Source organism: Gopherus evgoodei, chromosome 1 (genome assembly GCF_007399415.2).
Source record: "Gopherus evgoodei ecotype Sinaloan lineage chromosome 1, rGopEvg1_v1.p, whole genome shotgun sequence".
Lineage (NCBI taxonomy): Eukaryota > Metazoa > Chordata > Testudines > Testudinidae > Gopherus > Gopherus evgoodei.
Genome location: NC_044322.1, coordinates 268,959,790 through 268,978,627, shown reverse-complemented (window position 1 = coordinate 268,978,627; position 18,838 = coordinate 268,959,790). Strand labels below are relative to the sequence as shown.

The 18,838-nt window shown below is 49.0% G+C and overlaps 1 protein-coding gene and 1 pseudogene across 2 annotated transcripts in view; one reads left to right on the top strand and one right to left on the bottom strand.

Annotated features, from left to right (window-relative positions):
* Window positions 1-11,860, top strand: part of LOC115642124 — a 35,202-nt pseudogene extending 23,342 nt beyond the window's left edge.
* LOC115642148 (neutrophil cytosol factor 4-like) overlaps window positions 1,325-18,838 on the bottom strand; it is a 31,033-nt gene continuing 13,519 nt past the window's right edge. The window contains exons 8-12 of one of the 2 annotated variants that reach the window (XR_003998168.1): window positions 18,215-18,345; window positions 18,038-18,103; window positions 14,686-15,083; window positions 10,798-10,801; window positions 1,325-1,334 (exon numbers count right to left, since the gene is read on the bottom strand). Coding sequence is in view for 1 of the 2 variants with exons in the window: in XM_030545577.1 (XP_030401437.1) it covers window positions 14,849-15,083; window positions 18,038-18,103; window positions 18,215-18,345 (432 nt within the window). In the remaining variant the exon portion in view is untranslated. Of the gene's footprint in view, window positions 1,335-10,797; window positions 10,802-14,401; window positions 15,084-18,037; window positions 18,104-18,214; window positions 18,346-18,838 lie in introns of those variants that run through there. The other variant, XM_030545577.1, reaches the window with a different exon arrangement.

Here is an 18,838-nt window from a genome sequence, read left to right as displayed (position 1 = left end):
ACAAGATTCAGTTACTACTAGTGTAACTTGCACCACTATTACCCATTATCAGAGGGGTAGCTGTGTTAGTCTGGATCTGTAAAAGCAGCAAAGAGTCCTGTGGCACCTTATAGACTAACAGACGTTTTGGAGCATGAGCTTTTGTGGGTGAATACCCACTTTGTCAGATGCATGCATCTGATGAAGTGGATATTCACCCACGAAAGCTCATGCTCCAAAACGTCTGTTAGTCTATAAGGTGCCACAGGACTCTTTGCTGCTTTTACACTATTACCTATGTTATTATGAGCCAGGGCGATAGCTGGTTCTTTATAAAGTCACAGTCCTCCGCCCTTCGGACATAGGGAGGTTTCCAATACAGTGTGGGAAGATCTATTTCTTCTCTCCCCTCCCCTGAATGTTACTTTTATTGAGTGACCCTCTCATGATATGGGACAAGGGGAAATGAGTCACTCAGTCTGCCAAATCCCCTTAGTAATGATCTTCTAGGGCAAGCCCCAACCACATGCATTTCCATGCAAGGGCCAGTCACAGTGTTTGATTTGCAGAAGCGCAGGGACTGTTCCCTCCTTGTGCCCCCAAAAGGACTGGGGAAGGTGAAGGCAGGAGGCTGAGTCATGGTCCTGCCCCACCTCTGTACCTGCTTGCCAGGGTGCAGTTGGTATAATCACCCTACAGGATGGTGGCATCTGCCTAGGTCCACCTCAGAGACACAGTCCCTCCCCCACCCACCCTGAAGTGGTGGTGCTCCCCACTAGCACAATTCCTCAAGACCTCAGCCAGATCTATGCCAGGTGCCTCCATGACTCCCATCAGCACAGTACTGGGTGCCTCATAATCTCTAGTGTATTTCTCCTTACAATGCCCTTGTGAGACAGGGCAGCATTATTATCCCATTTTACAGCTAGAGAACTGAGGCAAGGAGATTAAATGACTCACCCAAGGTCATGAACAAAGTCTGTAGAGGATCAGGAACTTAAACCCAGGTCTTCCACACTTGACACTAGACACCATCCCCCCTCCACTTTTGTCCTTTGCATATGCAATAAACCTGACACTCTTTCTGTCCTGTAGCTGCTGTCCAGACCTCAACCCACCTCCACTGGCCCTCTTGGAAGCTCTTCAATCTCAGCTACATCCTCTGTCCTGGGAGGTGATCAGAAATGTAGTGCTCCAAGGAGAGCACCCCTGTCTGACAGAAGGGGACTATTTCCATTCCCTTTTTAAATGATCCCAAGCAACCCATCAGCTTTTAGATCTTTGTCCCGCTCTGGGCAGACACCTCCATTGCTGTTCCTGAAGGCCTGACTGTAGCAAATAGCCACCTCAGCACACTCCTCCTTGCTGGGTGTGGCAGTGCAGCAACTTTTGCCTTAGTTTTTCCCTAAAAATCTTTGGCCTACTCCAGCTGCAAGAGTACCCTGGCCCTTTGGTCAGACAACTTGACAGAGTCCTGCCCCTTCTGGCCAACAGAGTCCTTTACCATGTCCAATAGAACCATAAACAAAACCAAACCCCTCAGCCTGGCTGAGCTCAGCTGGCCATCTCATCCTCACAAGCCTGCCTCATCCGTTCCACTTATCCCCACAGCTTGTCTCCAGGTCCTGTGCTTTCAACAGCCCTGCTATCCAGGAGCTGACATGCTCCTCCCCTCACTCAGGAGCTCCAGCAGGCTACTGCTCTTCAGTGTCCCTGTCTCCAGTCAGACTTCCCACTCACCCCTGGAGTGTGCTGTCTGCTCTGCCTCCTCTCTCTCTCTCTCTCTCTGCCTTCTCTTAGGCTACTTCTCACCTCCTCTCCCTAGGTCTCCTTCCTCCCACTAGCCTCACTCAGCTGTTTATGGCCACAAGCCCTTCTCATCTGCATCTGGGCTTTATTTCTAATTAGGCCTGGCCCATCCTCTAGGTTCAAGCAAGCCCCTCAAACCTTTACTCTTTCACAGCACCTGTAGGGTAAATACCCTCATTACATTGTGTAACTGTGCCTCAATGCCAAACTGCTAAGAAACAGGGCAAACACAACCTAAAACTGGTGGTTATTCTTCCATACACTAAACCAGCAACAGAAGAAAACTTCTGTTTCACTACACTGGCAAACAAGATGTCATAAAAGCTGTTTCCTTAGGCATTCCAGTTCTTATATCACCACCAAAACCACTGGATTTAGAGATGAGTGGTTCTTTAAAACCAGTCTAAAAAAAATAAGTTTCTTCTGATCCCAAAGGGCCAGCCACACACCCAGATCAATATGCAACTCAGAGCCTACCCAAAAAATCATCCTGATGCCAATCCTTTAGTATGTAGAATCTAAAGATTTATTTATAAAAAGCAGGTGAGTTAAAATTGCTCAAAGGAATCAAATACATACAGTAATTGCAAAGACCACACTCAGGCTTGTAGCAGTGATGGAATAAGCTGCTGGCTTAAGTCAAGTTTCTGGCTGCTTCCAAGGTCCTCAATTCCGTGATTAGACTGCTTCCATTCACATATGTTCATAGTCCAGAGGTTTGGGCAGGAAAGAGGCCAGAGCAGGATACAGCAAAATGGAGGGGTTTCCAGGGCCTTTTATATCTTTTGCCATGTGCAGGGAACCTGTTCTTTCAAACAAAGCTCTCAGCACATCTAGTGGAAAGTTACAGGTGACAAGATAGTGTTTGGAGTCACATGGGCAAGTCACATGTCCATGCATGAAGGTTTTGACACAGAAGAAGTGTAGCACAGCAGGCACCGCCACAGCACCTCCTGCTGGTCAGTTCCAACCTCAGTGTCCCTCCTGCTGTCCAGTGTCTTTCTACCGGTGCCTGCTTCCTCCTGATCACCACCACTTATAGCACTTCAGGTCCTGCATCCTTCCCAGACCCTAATGCCCTTTACCTTGGGATATTGCCTGACAACAGTGCCCCACACTCTGGGTCTCCCCTCCCTGGGGAACCCCAGTCCCCTAAGCCCACCTCACCTCAATGACCCACTGCCAGTCCTCATCTAGTCCCTTCCCTCAGGGCGAAACTGCAGTCTGAAGTGGCCACTTCTCATCAGCAAGGGGGTTTAGACCAGCTGCCTTTCCAGCTCCAGCTGCCTCCCTGCAGCCCTAGTACCTCCTCTGGCCTTCAGCAAGGCCTCAGTCTGGGGACTTACCAGGCCAGAGCTCTGCCTCAGGTACCCTGCTTGCTCACCCAGGCAGCCTGGTCCTCTCTGCTCTTCAGCTGGAGCAAGAGAGACTCTTGTTCTCTCAGCCTGCCCTTTTATCAGGGTCAGCTGGACCCTAGTTGGGTGTGTCCACACCTGTGGCTGTTTCCCAACCAGCATCCCTTGGCTACTTTTAATCCCTTCTTAACCTGAGCGGGGTGATCACTCCGCTACAAGAAGCCATTACGACCGGTCCCCCTGCCCCTTCTCCGCAAGCCGGCTGCACGACCTGCAGCCGGTCCGTTTCCAAACCGCACCAAGGAAACAGCTCTACACGCTCGTGCTCCACACCCTTCACTTCCTCACCCTCATGTCCCGCCCCGATACGAAGTGGCGGGACCTCCTGCCACCTCTGGAGGGTGAGGAGCCCCGGTGGGCCAGCCTCTACTCCACCCTGGTCCCAAGGCCCACTGGGGATATCAGTTGGCGGCTCCTCCATGGGGCCGTGAGCATGGGCGTGTACTTGGCGTGGTTTACCCCTGTCCCGGACACCTGCCCCTTCTGCGGCGTGAGGGAGACCCTGGCGCACGTGTATTTAGAGTGCACCAGGTTGCAGCCCCTACACCGGCTCCTCACAGCCATCCTCTTACGTTTTTGGTTACACTTTTCCCCTCACCTCCTTTTGTATGCACTCCCTATCCGTGGCCCCACGAAGTCCCAGGACCTCCTGGTCAACCTCCTCCTCGCCCTGGCGAAAAAGGCCATCCACGCGACCAGGGAGGGGAGGTTGGCCGATGGAGACTCCGGTGACTGTGGGGCTTGCTTCCGCTCCATGGTCCGATCACGCATCCGGGTGGAGTTCCTCTGGGCGGCGTCCACTGGCTCCCTTGACGCCTTCGAGGAGCAGTGGGCGCTGTCCGGGATTCTCTGCTCGGTGTCCCCGTTAGGTTCCCTCCTTCTGACCCTTTGACCTCACTCCTGTCCCTGTTCTTTTATTAGTTGTCCCCCGCACTCAGTGGGTTCTGTGGCCCTGTGGTTCCTCCCCTTAGGCTGGGGGAGGATCCTTTAGCGGTGGATGGGCTTCGCCCGCCCACTTCCCAGACACCCAATAGATACAAGAAGCCATTACCTGTACCTAAAACAGCACCTGTGCAGGACAGTTCATTCAGTATAGATTGGCATCTCCCATGGTCTATTGTCTGGTAAGTGTTTTTTGATGAGCCTCTTAATTTGAATAGTGCCTCCAAGCTGTGCTGGCTAACTACCTTGTGGGCGTTACCTCAGGAGCAAGCATTAGAAATCCAGGTATAGCACCAATACTTATAACTTCAAATACAAAAATGATACATGCATATAGATAGCATAATCATAGCCAGCAAATCATAACCTTTTCATAGACATCTTACATGCCACATTTTGTATGAGATTTGTTGCAAATATATAAAAGAGGTTGCAACAATGATCTATATGGTCATAACTTAATCAGATAATGTCACACATTGTCCTTCGAGGACCCTGCCCAGCAGTGCATAGGAGAAGCCCAGGTGATAGTATTTTTGCCGCTGTGTTTTACCTTATGCTTGAGCAAGCTGAACTGCACCTACTATTGTGTTGCTCATTCCCTCCATGGGTTCACATCCACCCAGAGATGCTGTCAAGTCTCTCTAGTTCTAACTGTGTTGCGAATTATACCTGTAGGCCACGCACCGTTCGTTTCTAGGCTGAGGCACAAAACCCAAAGATTTACAGAGTGTCCAAACAACAAAGTTTTATTGCGCAAGGTTCAAACAATGTTTGAACGTGGTGTCCCCCTGCTAGTCAGGGAGAGACCCAGGCTGCAGATTACATAGAAGTTATATACCTTTTAGGAGTGCATGCTACCCTCATGGATTGGAAACCTTAGCCAATAAACAAGCCATTTTCTTATCTTCAGCCTATTACAACTAATCATTGTCCTCGTGCTGGCTAGTGCACAGTCCAGCTGTTACTTTGCATACTAGAATTTTTCCTCAATCATGCTGTTGCTGCTGTTTTCCGATCCTCTTTCCTGTTTCTGGCTTTATCTTTCTTTAATGCTGCCCTTGGGAGCTGTGTACGTGATGTGCTCTCTTTTAGTTAATGATGGATACAAAATAGGGGAACTTACAAAATGGAGTCCCTCATGCTAATTACCCTTAGCAACTGAAATAATCTTGTGTCACCAGCAAACGTCACCAATCTGCTGCTCAGTTCTCTCTCCAAATCCATAATGCACACAGCTCCCAGAGCTGGCCCCAGAACAGCTCAGTAATGAGCTCTCTGCACCCTGACGAATAGCCATTCCCAATAGTTCTTTGTTCCCAGTTGTGTAGCTGGTTTTCAATCCATGGTCGGACTCTGTTCCTTACCCCATGGTTTTAAGTGTCCATCACATTTCATTAGGTGTCAGATCCAAAGGTGTTCAGAAATCCTAGGAAATGGGGTGCCCCAGCTCACCCTGGGATGGCAGAGCTCTTATGCTATAGACACAGGCTGATTTCCTGGGCCCTGGCCCTACCTACAGCATTCCCATAGTCTCCCAGGGCAGGGCTGCCATTACACACAGTGGCTGATTTGCTGCCCTCCTGCACCTGCCCACACTGTTCCCCTGCGCTCTGTGGGCAGAGCTGCCACCACATACCTGGCATTACCTGATGAAGGGCGGAGTTAAATGAGAGAGATCAGCACTGGGGAAAATGAAAGGCCCGTGGAGAACAAAATAAACCTTGCCAGTAATGATGTTGACACCTGTGTCCTGTGAGCACCTCCTCTCTGGCCGATACATGCCTGCAATCACTCAGTTATGAACAGGGCGGCACCCACCTCTTGCTGGTGTCCCCTTCGTGGTCGGGTGGGAGCCTTTTTCTTTCAGTTCTTACAACAGGGTTGCACCTGCCTCTCATGAGCACGTCTCCAGCCAATGGTTCTTTTGGCAGTTCTTCAGTGACTCAGCCCTCTGGCCGAATCATACACACTGTCCCCCGTTCTGGGGTATGCAGTCTCTAGGTCTTGCTCATGGCCTGGTATGGGGCTGTAGCGGCACTGCTTTCTTTAACAGCCCAAAAGGGCCCATCTTGGTACGCTCAGTTAATGTTTTTTTGGCAGCCCTCCCTGGACTCAATCTTCAACCAGACCAGCAGGGCCCATCATGGTACTCTCACCTGGTCTCACTAGGTTCTGGGCTCAGCCTGCCCGAACTAAGCTGCCCATGGCCCTGCTTCTTTTCCTGCCAGCCAGGCACCTGGTCTTCAGCAGCATTTCCTGGGCTTAGTCTCACTTGCAGTGAGCTGTCAATGGTCCTGCTGCTCCTCCAGCCAGCCATGCACCCACTTCTCCTTCTTCAAGCTCCAGGCAGCAGCTGACTGCTCTGCCGCTGCTGGTTTCTTTTATATGGCCCTTGTGCCCCTTGATTGGTCACTCCAGCAGCCCCTCTGATTAGCTGCTCCCAGCAGCCACTCTAGACTGCCTGGAGGACTTCTCCTCTGCCCTTTTTTGGGGCAGGGTGAGACAGGGCCACGAGGCCTCCAGACCTGTTCCCTCCATCAAGGAGCAATGTTGTCCCCAGAAGCAATGTTGCCCCCAGGAGGAGTTAAACTGCTACCACACACTGCCATATCTCCACTACGGGACTTCTGGCTCCCCTCTGCCCTCAGAGAATCACCCTCTGTCTGCCAGGAGTGCTATCTGCCCTTGTCTCTTTTCAGAAAGTACTGCTCGGGATTCCGCTGCCAAGCAGCCAGCTGGACTTTGGCAAGCAGAGCCCTTCCAAGAAGACAGACCTGGTCAGCTTCATCCAAGTGCTGGATGGGTGAGTGATCAGTGCACTGCTCATTGGTGATACTCTCCGAGACGTTACTCGGTGATAGTGGCATCTCAGTTCCTCTGTGTGGCTGATTCCATCAGGCAGAGGTGGCAAATGTAACTGGTGTGAATGATAAACCTTGACACATCCTCCACACGCCCATCTGGAAATGTCAATGGTGGACTTGCAGCCCCTGGTCTCCCTGGCTCCCTGGAAACACCAGCCCCAAACCCTGAGCCATTCCTCCCTGATCTCTCCTTCTGGAAATGGGCTTGCCTCAATGCCCTTGATTTCCCAATCTGGAAATGGAGGTACATGATGGGTTGGGTCACAGAAACCCCCCTTGGGACTGTCATCTGATGTGCTGACACTACCTCTGAGCCCATTTGCCCTGCTAGCTCGGGACTCCAGAACCCTGCCTTGTTGAGCCAGATACGCTAATCTGCTGCAACACAAACCCAGGGTCCAACCCTTGCCCCCCAAACTGCAGCCTTACTTGATAACGGCTTAGCAAGTGCTCCTGTCTCTAGCACCCAGACACCCAGCTCCCAGTGGGATCCAAACCCCTAATAAATCCACTTTACTCTGTATAAAGCTTATACAGGGTAAACTCATAAATTGTCTACCCTCTATAACCCTGATAGAAAGATATGCACAGCTGTTTGCTCCCCCAGGTATTAATTGCTTACTCTGGGTTAATTAATAAGTAAAAATGATTTTATTAAATATAAAAAGTAGGATTTAAGTGGTTCCATGTAATACCAGATAGAACAAAGTAAGTTACCAAGCAAAATAAAACAAAATATGCAAGTCTAAGCCTAATACATTAAAAAAACTGAATATAGGTAAATCTCACCCTCAGAGATGTTCCAATAAGCTTTTTTCACAGACTAGACTCCTTTCTAGTCTGGGCCCAATCCTTTCCCATGGTACAGTCCTTGTTCCAGCTCAGGTGGTAGCTAGGGGATTTCTCATGACTGCAGCCCCGTTTGTTCTGTTCCATCCCCTTTTATAGCTTTGGCACAAGGCAAGAATCCTTTGTCTGTCTCTGGGTTCGCACCCCTCCTTCTAAATGCAAAAGCACCAAGTTAAAGAAGGATTCCAGTACCAGGTGACTTGGTCATATGTCCTGTGAGACCCCAAGCCTTCATTCTTCCTGGCCTGACTCACAGGAAAGCTTGCAAGTAAACAGAGTCATTTACAAACAATTGTCCTAGTTGATGGGAGCCATCAAGATTCCAAACCGCCATTAATGGCCCACACTTTGCATAATTGCAATAGGACCTCAGAGATATATTTCATATTTCTAGTTTCAGATACAAGAGTGATACATTTATACAGATAGGATGACCACACTCAATAGATTATAAGCTTTGTAATAATACCTTACAAGAGACCTTTTGCATGAAGCGTATTCTAGTTACATCTTATTCACACTCATTAGCATTTTAAATAGTAACATATAAAATCATATGGAGCGCAACGTCACACTCTTCTCCTGAACTTACTGCCAGAGACATGGACACTGTCCATGGCAGAGGCAGTATATCTAAAATTACCCTTTTTTTTTTTGGACAGTGCATTTGCTGCCCAGTTCTCTTTTCTTCTGCTCCTGAGCATCTTTCTGTGCTTCAATCAATTTGTCTTTTAAGTCCAGTGCTTGCTCATGTGCAGCCCTTTGTTTGGCTGCTTCTGCCTTCATGGCAGCCTTTTCCCAGGCAATTGCACATCAATTTTCATTTGTCTTCCCTAGAGACCGTTACTCAATGACCAGGGATACCACAGAGAACCTCTTCCTGCCAGAATAGGTGCCCCTTCACTCCTGTCTTGCTGAGTTAGACACTCCAGTCAGCTTCAGCACAGACCCAGAGGTTGGGCCACACCCCTCTGCAGTTCACTGAAACTGAGATCCACTCAGCTCAGGGGTTTCGGGAAATGGGCTTCCCTCAATGCCCTTGATTTCCCAATCTGGACATGGAGGTGAATAAGCACCCCCAGCACACAGATGCATACACACCCCCTCCCCCACACACCCTATCTTCCTGTCACCTGGAAGTGAGGCCCTCACCACCCTTGGGACTCATTCTGGTTCTGGGAGCATACAAGAGCCAGTAGGAACCACAATAGGCCAAAGGATAATTCCTCCAGTGCAAGAGAAGTGTGGGGCCAACGTAAACATTGCAGTGGAGACGTACCTTAAAGTGTCTTAAGGTTGGTGCCCAGCCATCACTGGTCACTTTTGGAAAGCGCAGGCCATTATTTGTATTTGTTTGAATCCCCATCTCTCCTTGCCTGCCCCCTCCCTTTCTCTATCTTCTACCTCAGTGGCTGTAAGCTCCTGGGGGCAGGAGCCATGTCTTTTTACAATCTCTGCCAAGTGCCAGGCAAAGGTCTGGTGCTATATAATATGGGTGGTGGTGGTAACGGTCTCTGTAGGGTAATATGCTGCTTGGGCCCCCTATACTCCAGAAACACCGAAACTACCAGACTGGGTCCAGCCAATGGTCCATCTAGTCCAGTATCCTGCCAGGAACAGATGCCGGTGCCAGCTGCTTCAGAGGAAGGAGCAAGAAACTCTGCTATAGGGAATTATGGGATAATCTTCCCCCCGGGAAAGATTCCTTCTAACCCCAAAGAGACCTTTCTCCCAGGGGGCCCTTAGCTCCACTCCCTGTCTGTATGTGATGTTCTCTGCAGGGTGACTGCTCTGATTCCTCTTGTTTCCCTCTTGCAGACCGATGAAAGTTAGTTCAGCAGAGCTCCCTGCAGCCGTGGCCGATAGGAGGATGTGCTTCCTTGGTGCACTGGACCCAGAGAACCCGTATCAGACTCTTGAAATGACAACTACAGTTCCACATCCAGCAGCCCCGGCTGGCTGCCATTCAAGTCGGGGCACCAGTCAGTCCCTGTCGCCAGCCACTAAGGTCACTGCTTCTCAGGCCCTCATGTCCTGCTTTGACTTTAATGGTCCATACTTGAGCCTCCCCCATGGGTGCTCCCTGCCTGACGTTCATCAGGACTGGGAAGCTGCCCCACTGGGAACCAGGGAGAGGCTAGTGTCCCTGGAGTACGTGTCCCTACCCCAGAGGTCCCCTTCCCAGACCCTGCTGGTGGGGGAGGAGAGAGGAACAGCTCAGCTCCACCCCATCTCACTTACTGCTCAGAAAGAGATGAAGCAGCCCCTTGCTGGAAGGCAAGAAGGGCCACAAGGCCAGCCAGCAGGTGGGGAAGTGGCGCAAGGGGACACTGAAGTCAAAGGTCACCGATTGCTGCCATCTTAAACAACTCCTGTCAGAAATGGCCAGTGGGATATGTCATCACGGAAGATTTGTCACTGATGCCAGCAAGAGACTCTGCCCATCTGTCCCCTGCACTGGCCCTGCCAGAGGGGATGCTCACTGCTGCTGCCGTGTTGACATCCAACCCATGATACCCCCAGGCCACAGAGGGCACCTGCAGCCCTGCATTGGGCCCTGAGACAACTGATGTCGCAGTCCCACTTCCATCTCCAGCATTAGCCATTCCCTCTGGAGTGCACCAGCATATATTTGGGAGTCACGTAACGTTTCTCCAGGCCCCACATGGTACCTCACAACCCATCAGTGTTTCCTGACCCTTCCTGTCAGAAGGGATTGATACTTCTAAAGCAGAGCCTGTGAATGAGAGTAAGATGGTCATGTTCAACCCCAATGACACTGGGCCAGTTTTTCTACACGAGATGGAGGAATATTGCTTCTTTCCTAGCCTCAAACCCACACGCAGGCCATTCAGCTCATGCGAACTCTGAAGTGTGACGCTTACCTTGCATTGCCGCTATGGGAAGGACAGGAATCAGCTGTCAGGGCCAGGAACTCTGCTAACTCTGGAGAGGACTGGTGAAGACAAGAGAGCAGGTGATTGGATGAAAATTCCACCTTTCAAAGCATGTCACCTCTATTGTTTTCCCCACAGGTCTTCACCCTCTTACACTGGGAAACAAAAATAGCAATTCTTCTTTCCAGCCCTCTCCACTCCCAAAGGGAGTGGAAGACATCAGTCAGCACCATGTCCTTCTCAGCTGTATTAGTATATTTGGATACAGAAACCAGGAAATATATCCCCATTGCAGAGGGCTGCTCATTACACACACTCTAAACCCCTTGCCATTACCGTATTAGTCTTGCTATGGTTCTGGTGCAGAACATAATGTTGAGTTCAATGCAAACTTCACGGCATGAATGATCAAACTGCATGTCACCGATAAGACTCTGTCACAAGTACCTGGAATGAAATGCCTCACATTCTTGAAACAGATCTAGGTTATTTAGAGAGATAATACTCATCCAGAAGAATTGGTGTTGGAAGGGTGTAGATACCAAAGAGGGATTGGAATTGTTGCATATGGGACAAAGTGGGTCGAAGTAAAGGATGAAACAGAAACAGGGAAATTTGGCTGGGGATCAAGAAACCTTTCCTAATTGTGACATCTATTATCCTGTGGAATAATGTCCTTAGGGAAGCAGTGGAAGACCAATCATACGAGACATAAAACTAGATCGGAGAAAACAATGGAGAATATATATTATTGCAGGGAAAGCTGGGGGAGGAAGAGGCTCTTAAGATGGACAAGCTATGATTTAATTGGTCTATTCTATCTCTAATTCAGTGCAATCTGGATTATTGTTAAACTGGGAGCAAACAAACAATATGTGCTTTAATAGAGTTAAATGTAAATGTGTACATCTGGGAACAAAGACTGCAGCCATACTTATGGGATGGGCAACTCTCTCCTGGGAAGCAGTGACTCTGAAAAAGATTTGTCATGGAGGGTCATGCTGCTTAATCAGTTGAACATGCGCTCCCAATGTGATGCAGGGCCCAGAAGGGCTAATTCAAATCTTGGATGCATAAACAGGGACAGGGGAATCTTGGGTAGAAGTAGAGAGGTTATTTTTACCTCTGTATTTGGCACTGCTATGACCACTGCTGGAATACTGTATCCAGTTCCAGTGACCACAATTCGAGGATGTTGATAAATTGGAGAGGGTTCAGAGAAGAGCCATGAGAATGATTAAAGGACTAGAAAACATGCATGATCGTGACAGACTTAAGGAGCTCAAACTTTTTTGCTTAACGAAGAGACGGTTAAGGGGTGACTTGTCTATAAGTACCTACATGGGCAAAAGATATTTAATAATGGGCTCTTCAATCTAGCAGAGAAAGGGATAATACAATCCAATGGCAGGTTGAAACCAGACAAATTCAAACTGGAAATAAGGCATACATTTTTGACAATCAGGGTAATTAAGCACTGAAACAATTTACTGAGGGTCATGGTGGATTCTCCATCACTGACAATTTTTCAACCAGGATTGGATGTTTTTTCCAAAAATCTATTCTAGGAACCATTTTGGGGAAGTTCTCTGGCCTGTGCTATACAGAAGGTCAGATTAGATTATCACAATGGTCCCTTCCGGCCTTGGAATCTATGAATCTATAACTGCTAAAATACTATGATTTGCTGCTTGTGGAAGATGTTAACATCAAGCTGGTGCTTTGGTGAAGATCTGAGCAGTTTCTTGTAAGGTATGAATTGTGTCAAACAAAGAGAACCCTGTTCTTTCCGGTTCCTCTATTGCAAGGAAAAAATATTGGCTCAGAGCTGTAACCAGTGATCACACCTGACAAAAATCAGCTCTCAGTCCATCGGTCAGCTCCATTACTGATTGATTTAGATGTGTCACCTACCAGGAGGGATTCTTGCATCTCACTTGTTTAGGGTATCATGTGACATGGCTGATGAGGGGAAGAAAGGGCAGTTCTGGGAGTATATTTCTATTTTTTCTGCTATGTTAATCTGACATTGCCAGGCCTGCATTGTGCAGTGCAATTCTTCTTTTGGATATTTTAAGTTCTGATAAACTCATTAGTTTTAGACATGAGAAAAGTGAATTTGTTGCTCTTGAAAGGAAGGGGCCGACAGCACTGCCTCAGGCTGACCAGAGTGGAGATAGGTGCCATCCAAGCATTCCCAGCCCAACTCATTCCTGACTTGCTAATCCAGTCCCAGGCCTTGCGCGAATAGAGAAGGCCACATATTCCAGTCTGTGCTGTGGTTTTGTTACGTGTCTATGTAGGCATTAGAACAAGACCATTAAAAACCCCATGTATTAACTCTGCCCCTGCACCAAGATGCCTGGATATGTATCAACTCACTGTGCCCCCGAGCTGCCCTGTTTTCTGTATCCCATATAATCTCTGTGAGTCTGATCCCAGTGCCCAATGAGGTCAATAGGAGTCTTTCTACTGAGTTCCTTGTGTTTTGCATGAGGCCCAATTAGTGATGCAAACAGATCTGAACCATGTCATCTTGGCACAGTGCCAGGCCAGTGGGCCCAAATCTTCCATTCTTTGAAACCCCCCAAGATCCCTAGCACTAACTTTGGGTGGTTCCGCACCCCCCCACACACACTTGCAGCCTTGCTCCTCAGAGCTATTCATATTGTCATTGTTATTTTGTATTGCGGTAGCGCCTAAAGAGAGCCCCATTGGCCTTGGTGCTGTATATACGCATACAATGCCTTGCTACTTGGCTGGCGATGGCACGCTGCATACTGAGATCTGTTCACTCTGTGCTGAAGCAGGAGGAAGCCCAATAGGAGATCTCTGTAAACTGCACTTTGGCCTCCCTTTTTAGTCACAGAGCAATTTTTTCTCCTCCACACCATGTACCTTGGAACAGCAGAACCTGTCACAGTTAATTATTGAGCGTGGGAGATAATCCTCCCATAGTTACCCCTGATTACATTTTAATGTCTTCTACTTGCAAACCTCTGGCATTCCTCTGCAGTCAGCTCATTCTGACCTAATCCCACTGACAGATAGTGGGGAAACAGCCCTAATTCATGCCCATAATCAGTTCACATCTGCGGGCAAAATAATCAATAGTTCCAAGACTGGAGGTGGGGCTGGGGCAACTGAGGAAAGAGAAAGTCCCTCTCCCCTTGCAAACTTTGTGGCAAGTAGGTGATCTGTGTAGGGCAAGCAGGAAGAAACAAACACTAGAAGCCCCTGGGTTCCCTGAGGAGCCACATCAGACAGGAAAGCCATGTGCAGATCCTAAACAACCATTGCACCCTCTAGCCAGTGGACAGTGTTACTGTGTGATGCCCTCTCACCAGCCATGGTTCATCTCCTCCCTTCTGAGGGATTCATTCCCACTTGGATTTACTATCTGCGGAGTGGACCTGGACATCAGAGAACACAACCCCTGATATGTTGGCATCTTCATGCCCACAGAGAGACGTTGCTATGGGAGATGGGGCTTAGACAAGCAGGAACAGGTTGTCATAAAAGCCCCTAAAATTATCCTCCTCACTGTAGGGTGACCCAGCAGCATGGTGAATCCCAAGGGCCATTTGAGGTCCCCCTGCAGCCTTCCCATTCCCTTTGGTGGTGCTCAGTGCTCACTCAGTGCTAAAGGCATTAGACAGAGCTCTGCTTTATTCCATGACCAGTTCCAGTCAGCCCCATGACAACAGTTGGAGCTTCTGCTGCGCTCTACCCAGATTTCATGCTGGGGCGCTCAGCCCGTAAAGGCATAGTTCACAATAGCACATCTTCTCTTCTCAGCCAGAACAACACTTCAAACCCAACACTGACACACAGTTACAATTATTTATATCCAGCTTACTAGCTACATTTACTAACAATGTCCAATTAGTCTTTGAGGTGCCTGGGCTTGCAGGGCTCCCCTGACACCTCTCAGGCAGCAGTAGGTCCACTTGTTCTGGTTGTTCCATGTCCCAGGGCACCAGTATCTAACCTGCTGTGATTGTTGCCTGTCTCAAGCCTTGTTAAAAGAAACAGTCAGTACAGTGGATGGAGGGGTGCAGCCACCAGTGGAAACAGTTCCCTGTGGCAGTCACTGTCCTTTCACTGCTAGTGCCTGACTAGTGCCTCCTCCTGGGCTGGTGTTGTAGACACTGAGGTCATGCTGGTGGGTGATGTGCAACTTCCAGGGGAAAAAATGCTTCTCGGAGGGCCGTCTCCTGCCCTCAGACACCATGAGTTCGACATCCTGGTCAGAGACCAGACGGATCAGGTCACCCTCAGAGTCCCGGTAATTCAGAACAATGTCATCACGGTCAAACTCTCTCCTAGGAGAGGAAAAATGGATTCAAACAATGCCAGGAAGATATTGCATGTTGGTGTACAAGAGGCAGCAGCCCTCTAAGGAGAACTCTAAAGAATGGCAGCACACCCAATTTTTTGAAGATATTTAACCCTTCCCAAGCCAATGAGAGGTGTCAGATTCTTAACAACAAGACTTTGCACTATCAGCTGTCCCCATACCACGTTGTGTATTAACACTGTACAGATATGAAGCTGAGGGCCAGGGTCTCTTTGCCCTTCACTCGAATGCTGGCCTCTGTGGGTACATCTCCAGTAGGCCATTACTTATTGAAAATGGTTGCCAGCAATGCATATCACTAATGCAGGGGAGGGGAAACTTTTTGGCCCAAGGGCCATATCTGGGTATGGAAATTGTATGGTGGGCCATGAACGCTCACAAATTGGGGGTTGGGGTGCAAGAGGGAGTAAGGGGGTAAGAACTTCAGCTAGGAGGTACGGGTTCTGGGGTGGGGCTGGGAATGAGGGGTTGGGGGTGCAGGAGGGTGTGCTGGGCTGGGACAGAGGGATTTGGAGGGTGGGCGAGGGATCCAGGCAGGGGTTGGGGCACAGGAGAGGGTCTGGGGTTCAGGCTCTGGACGGCGCTTACCCCAAGCACCTCCCAGAAGCAGCGGCATGTCCTTTCTCCGGCTCCTATGCAGAGGCGCGACCAGGTGGCTCTGCGCACTGCCTCATCCACAGGTGCTGCACCTGCCCCTGCAGCTCCCATTGGCCACAGTTGCCAACCAATGGGAGCTGCGGGGGCAGTGCGTGGAGCTCCCTGGCTGCCCCTACAAGTAGGAGGCGGAGGGGGGAAATGTCACTGCTTCCGGGAGCCGTGCGGAGCCCCAGCATGTGCGGAGCGGGGCAAGCCCCCAACCCCACTCCCTGGCTGGAGCAGGGCAAACCCCAGACCCCACTCCCTGGCTGGAGCTTGAGGGCCGAATTAAAATGTCTGAAGGGCCAGAAGCAGTCCCCGGACCGTAATTTGCCCACCCCTGCACTAGGGACATGCTATAGAGTTTGGCTGCTAATAGACAACAGTGTTTCAAACACCATTAAAGAAAGCCAGCTAAACTGCTAGGGACAGGTGAATCTGCAATTGGAGCAGTTAGGAGGCAGAAGTAGTATTGCCCACTGAATATATCTGTAATTCCACTGTCATTCAAAATGAAGTTATAATGCTTCTTCTACTATCCCTTTCAAAGGTTGGACAAACATGTGGGGGATGCCACTCCAGCAGCTCCCAGATGAGTGGCCCAACAAAGAACTGCTCTACAATAAGTAAAACAGTTTATTGGTTTAATATTTGTTTCCAGTGTTGTTGTAGCCTCGTTGGTCCCAAGATATGAGAGAGACAAGGTGGGAGAGGTAATATTTTTTTTTGGACCAACTTCTGTTGGTGAGAGAGATGAGCTGTCAAGCCACACAGCATTCTCTCTCGGGTCTGTTGGTCTACTGGTTTAATAGTGTATTAAAACGATTTAAAACTGGTAAATTCATAAACAATTCCTTTCCCCCTTGTTTGTTTCCTTTACAAGTAGGGTGACCAGATGTCCCGACAAAATCGTGACTGTCCCAATATTTAGGCATTTGTCCCCATCAATCGGGACGCAATTTGTCCTGAAATTTCGCACGCCGGTGTTTTTTTGCTCCGCTGGCGGCACTCCTCTTTTTTTTTTTTTTTTTGGTCCCGATATTTTCTTCTTCTCATCTGGTCACCCTATTTAGAAGAGTGGAAGAAAACTGGCCCCCTGTTTGATTTTTAATATTCCAAGTTTTAAAACTACAGTGAAGTTCTATTTCCTCCTATTGCCGTGTGTCCAGCTTGTTATTTGTGGTACTGTCCATCACAACAAGCCAGCTGATAGATGGCTCAGTGGCTCGCAGGCCTCCTAAAACCAGGTTGGAGAGAACAAGGTGAGCCAAAGGGAGGTGTTAGAGTGCAGAGAGGTCACTGTTCAATAGTGTTGTCAACTCTCAATTTTATCGCCAGTTTTTCTTAAAGCCCCAGCTCCTGGAGTCATTTGATTACACGAGGATCTCAGACCTCATGCTTGAGAAAATAATCTGAAAATGTGACCCTTCTCAAATGCCAGGAGGTAAATAAAAAAAACTCCAACATTTATGATTAAAGTCTCAAAATTCTCAAGCCAGTCTCATGATCTTGAGGGCCTGGACTCATTATTTCTATAAGCTTAGGGCTGGCAAGGTTAGGGTTGTGTGGGGAAAAGCACTGGTGGACTGAGATGGGAGAACCAGCCATGTCTATGTGACTGCAATGCCTGTGAGTTCCAGACACACTGGACTAGCAACAGTGGGCAGGGATGTTGGGGTAGATTCTGTTTGTTCAGTACCAAGCCCAATGGGGTCATGATCTATAAATAGGGTTCTAGGCACTACGACAATACAAATCATAAATAACAGGGTGGGACGAGACATTATCAAGACTTGCTCAGAGAAGGTGCACACTCAATGATGCTGGCAACACTTGGACCCAACATTTTGTGTGCATTGCAAATGTCTCCACGGGTGGTGGCAATGCCTTTTTTCTCCTGTGTAGATGAATGTCTAGGGTGGCTGGACAGAGGTGCCCCACATCCTAAGGGTGTCAGACAAGAGGACTGAGGCTGGGAGTGTGTCCTAGAGTCCCACAGCTAGAAGCAATGACGAGACTCTGCCCAGGCCCACTTGGCTTGGAAGCACGTGGGACCCAGTCATTGGGTCCATTCACAACAGACTAGGGACCACACAGAGTGGTACTGGGCCAAGTTGTGACAACTGCCAACTCTCCAGAATAATAGGGAAGAGTATGTCAGGCCCAGAACACTGGGATGGCTGGACCTTAACATAGCCAGGAGTGGGAGGAACTCAGGAAATATGCCTGGGAGTGAATCTCTGCATGCAATAGTGCATGCACCTCCATCTGCTTGTGTTGTACCTCATTAATGCCATGAGGTCCTTGAACAATGGGGTGCTGCTCAGATCCTCTTCCACTGATATGTCCCTAGAAGAGGGAAAAGACATCATCATCTCACATGATCAGAGCAGATCCCTGACTGGGCTGCAGGAGTCTGGGTATCTCTCCAGCAGTCATCTGAAAGCATCGTCTCATTACCTGATGATGCTGAGAGTGTCATCCTGGTAATAGCAGCGCAGCCAATTGATAGTGCCCTCCTCCAGGGGTAAGTCTTGAATGATCTTCACAAAAGCACATGGGAAGATTCCGGTGGAATCGTGGACGGTTCCCTGGGACAAGTGGAAGGAAGAGAATGACAAAGAGGGCACTATTTTTGCTACATGTGATCTGCTGTGGAAATGTAAGTCGTTTCCATGGAGATGACCACCAGAATTCCCCAGATATGGTCATGTAAGAACAGCCATACTGAATCATACTAATGGCCCATCTAGCCCAGTATCCTGTCTCTGACAGTGCCCAGCGACAGATCTTTCAGAGGGCATGAAGAGAACAGGGTAATTATTGAGAGATTCATCCTCTGTCATTGACTGTCAACTTATGGCAGTCAGAGGTTTAGGGACACTCAGAGCACAGGGTTGCATCCCTGACCATCTTGGCTAACAGCCCTTGATGGACCTATCCTCCATGAACTTATCTAGTTCTTTTCTGAACCTAGTTGTACTTTTGGCCTTCCCAACATAAGAACATAAGAACATAACAACGGCCGTACCGGGTCAGACCAAAGGTCCATCTAGCCCAGTGTTTGTCTACCAACAGTAGCCA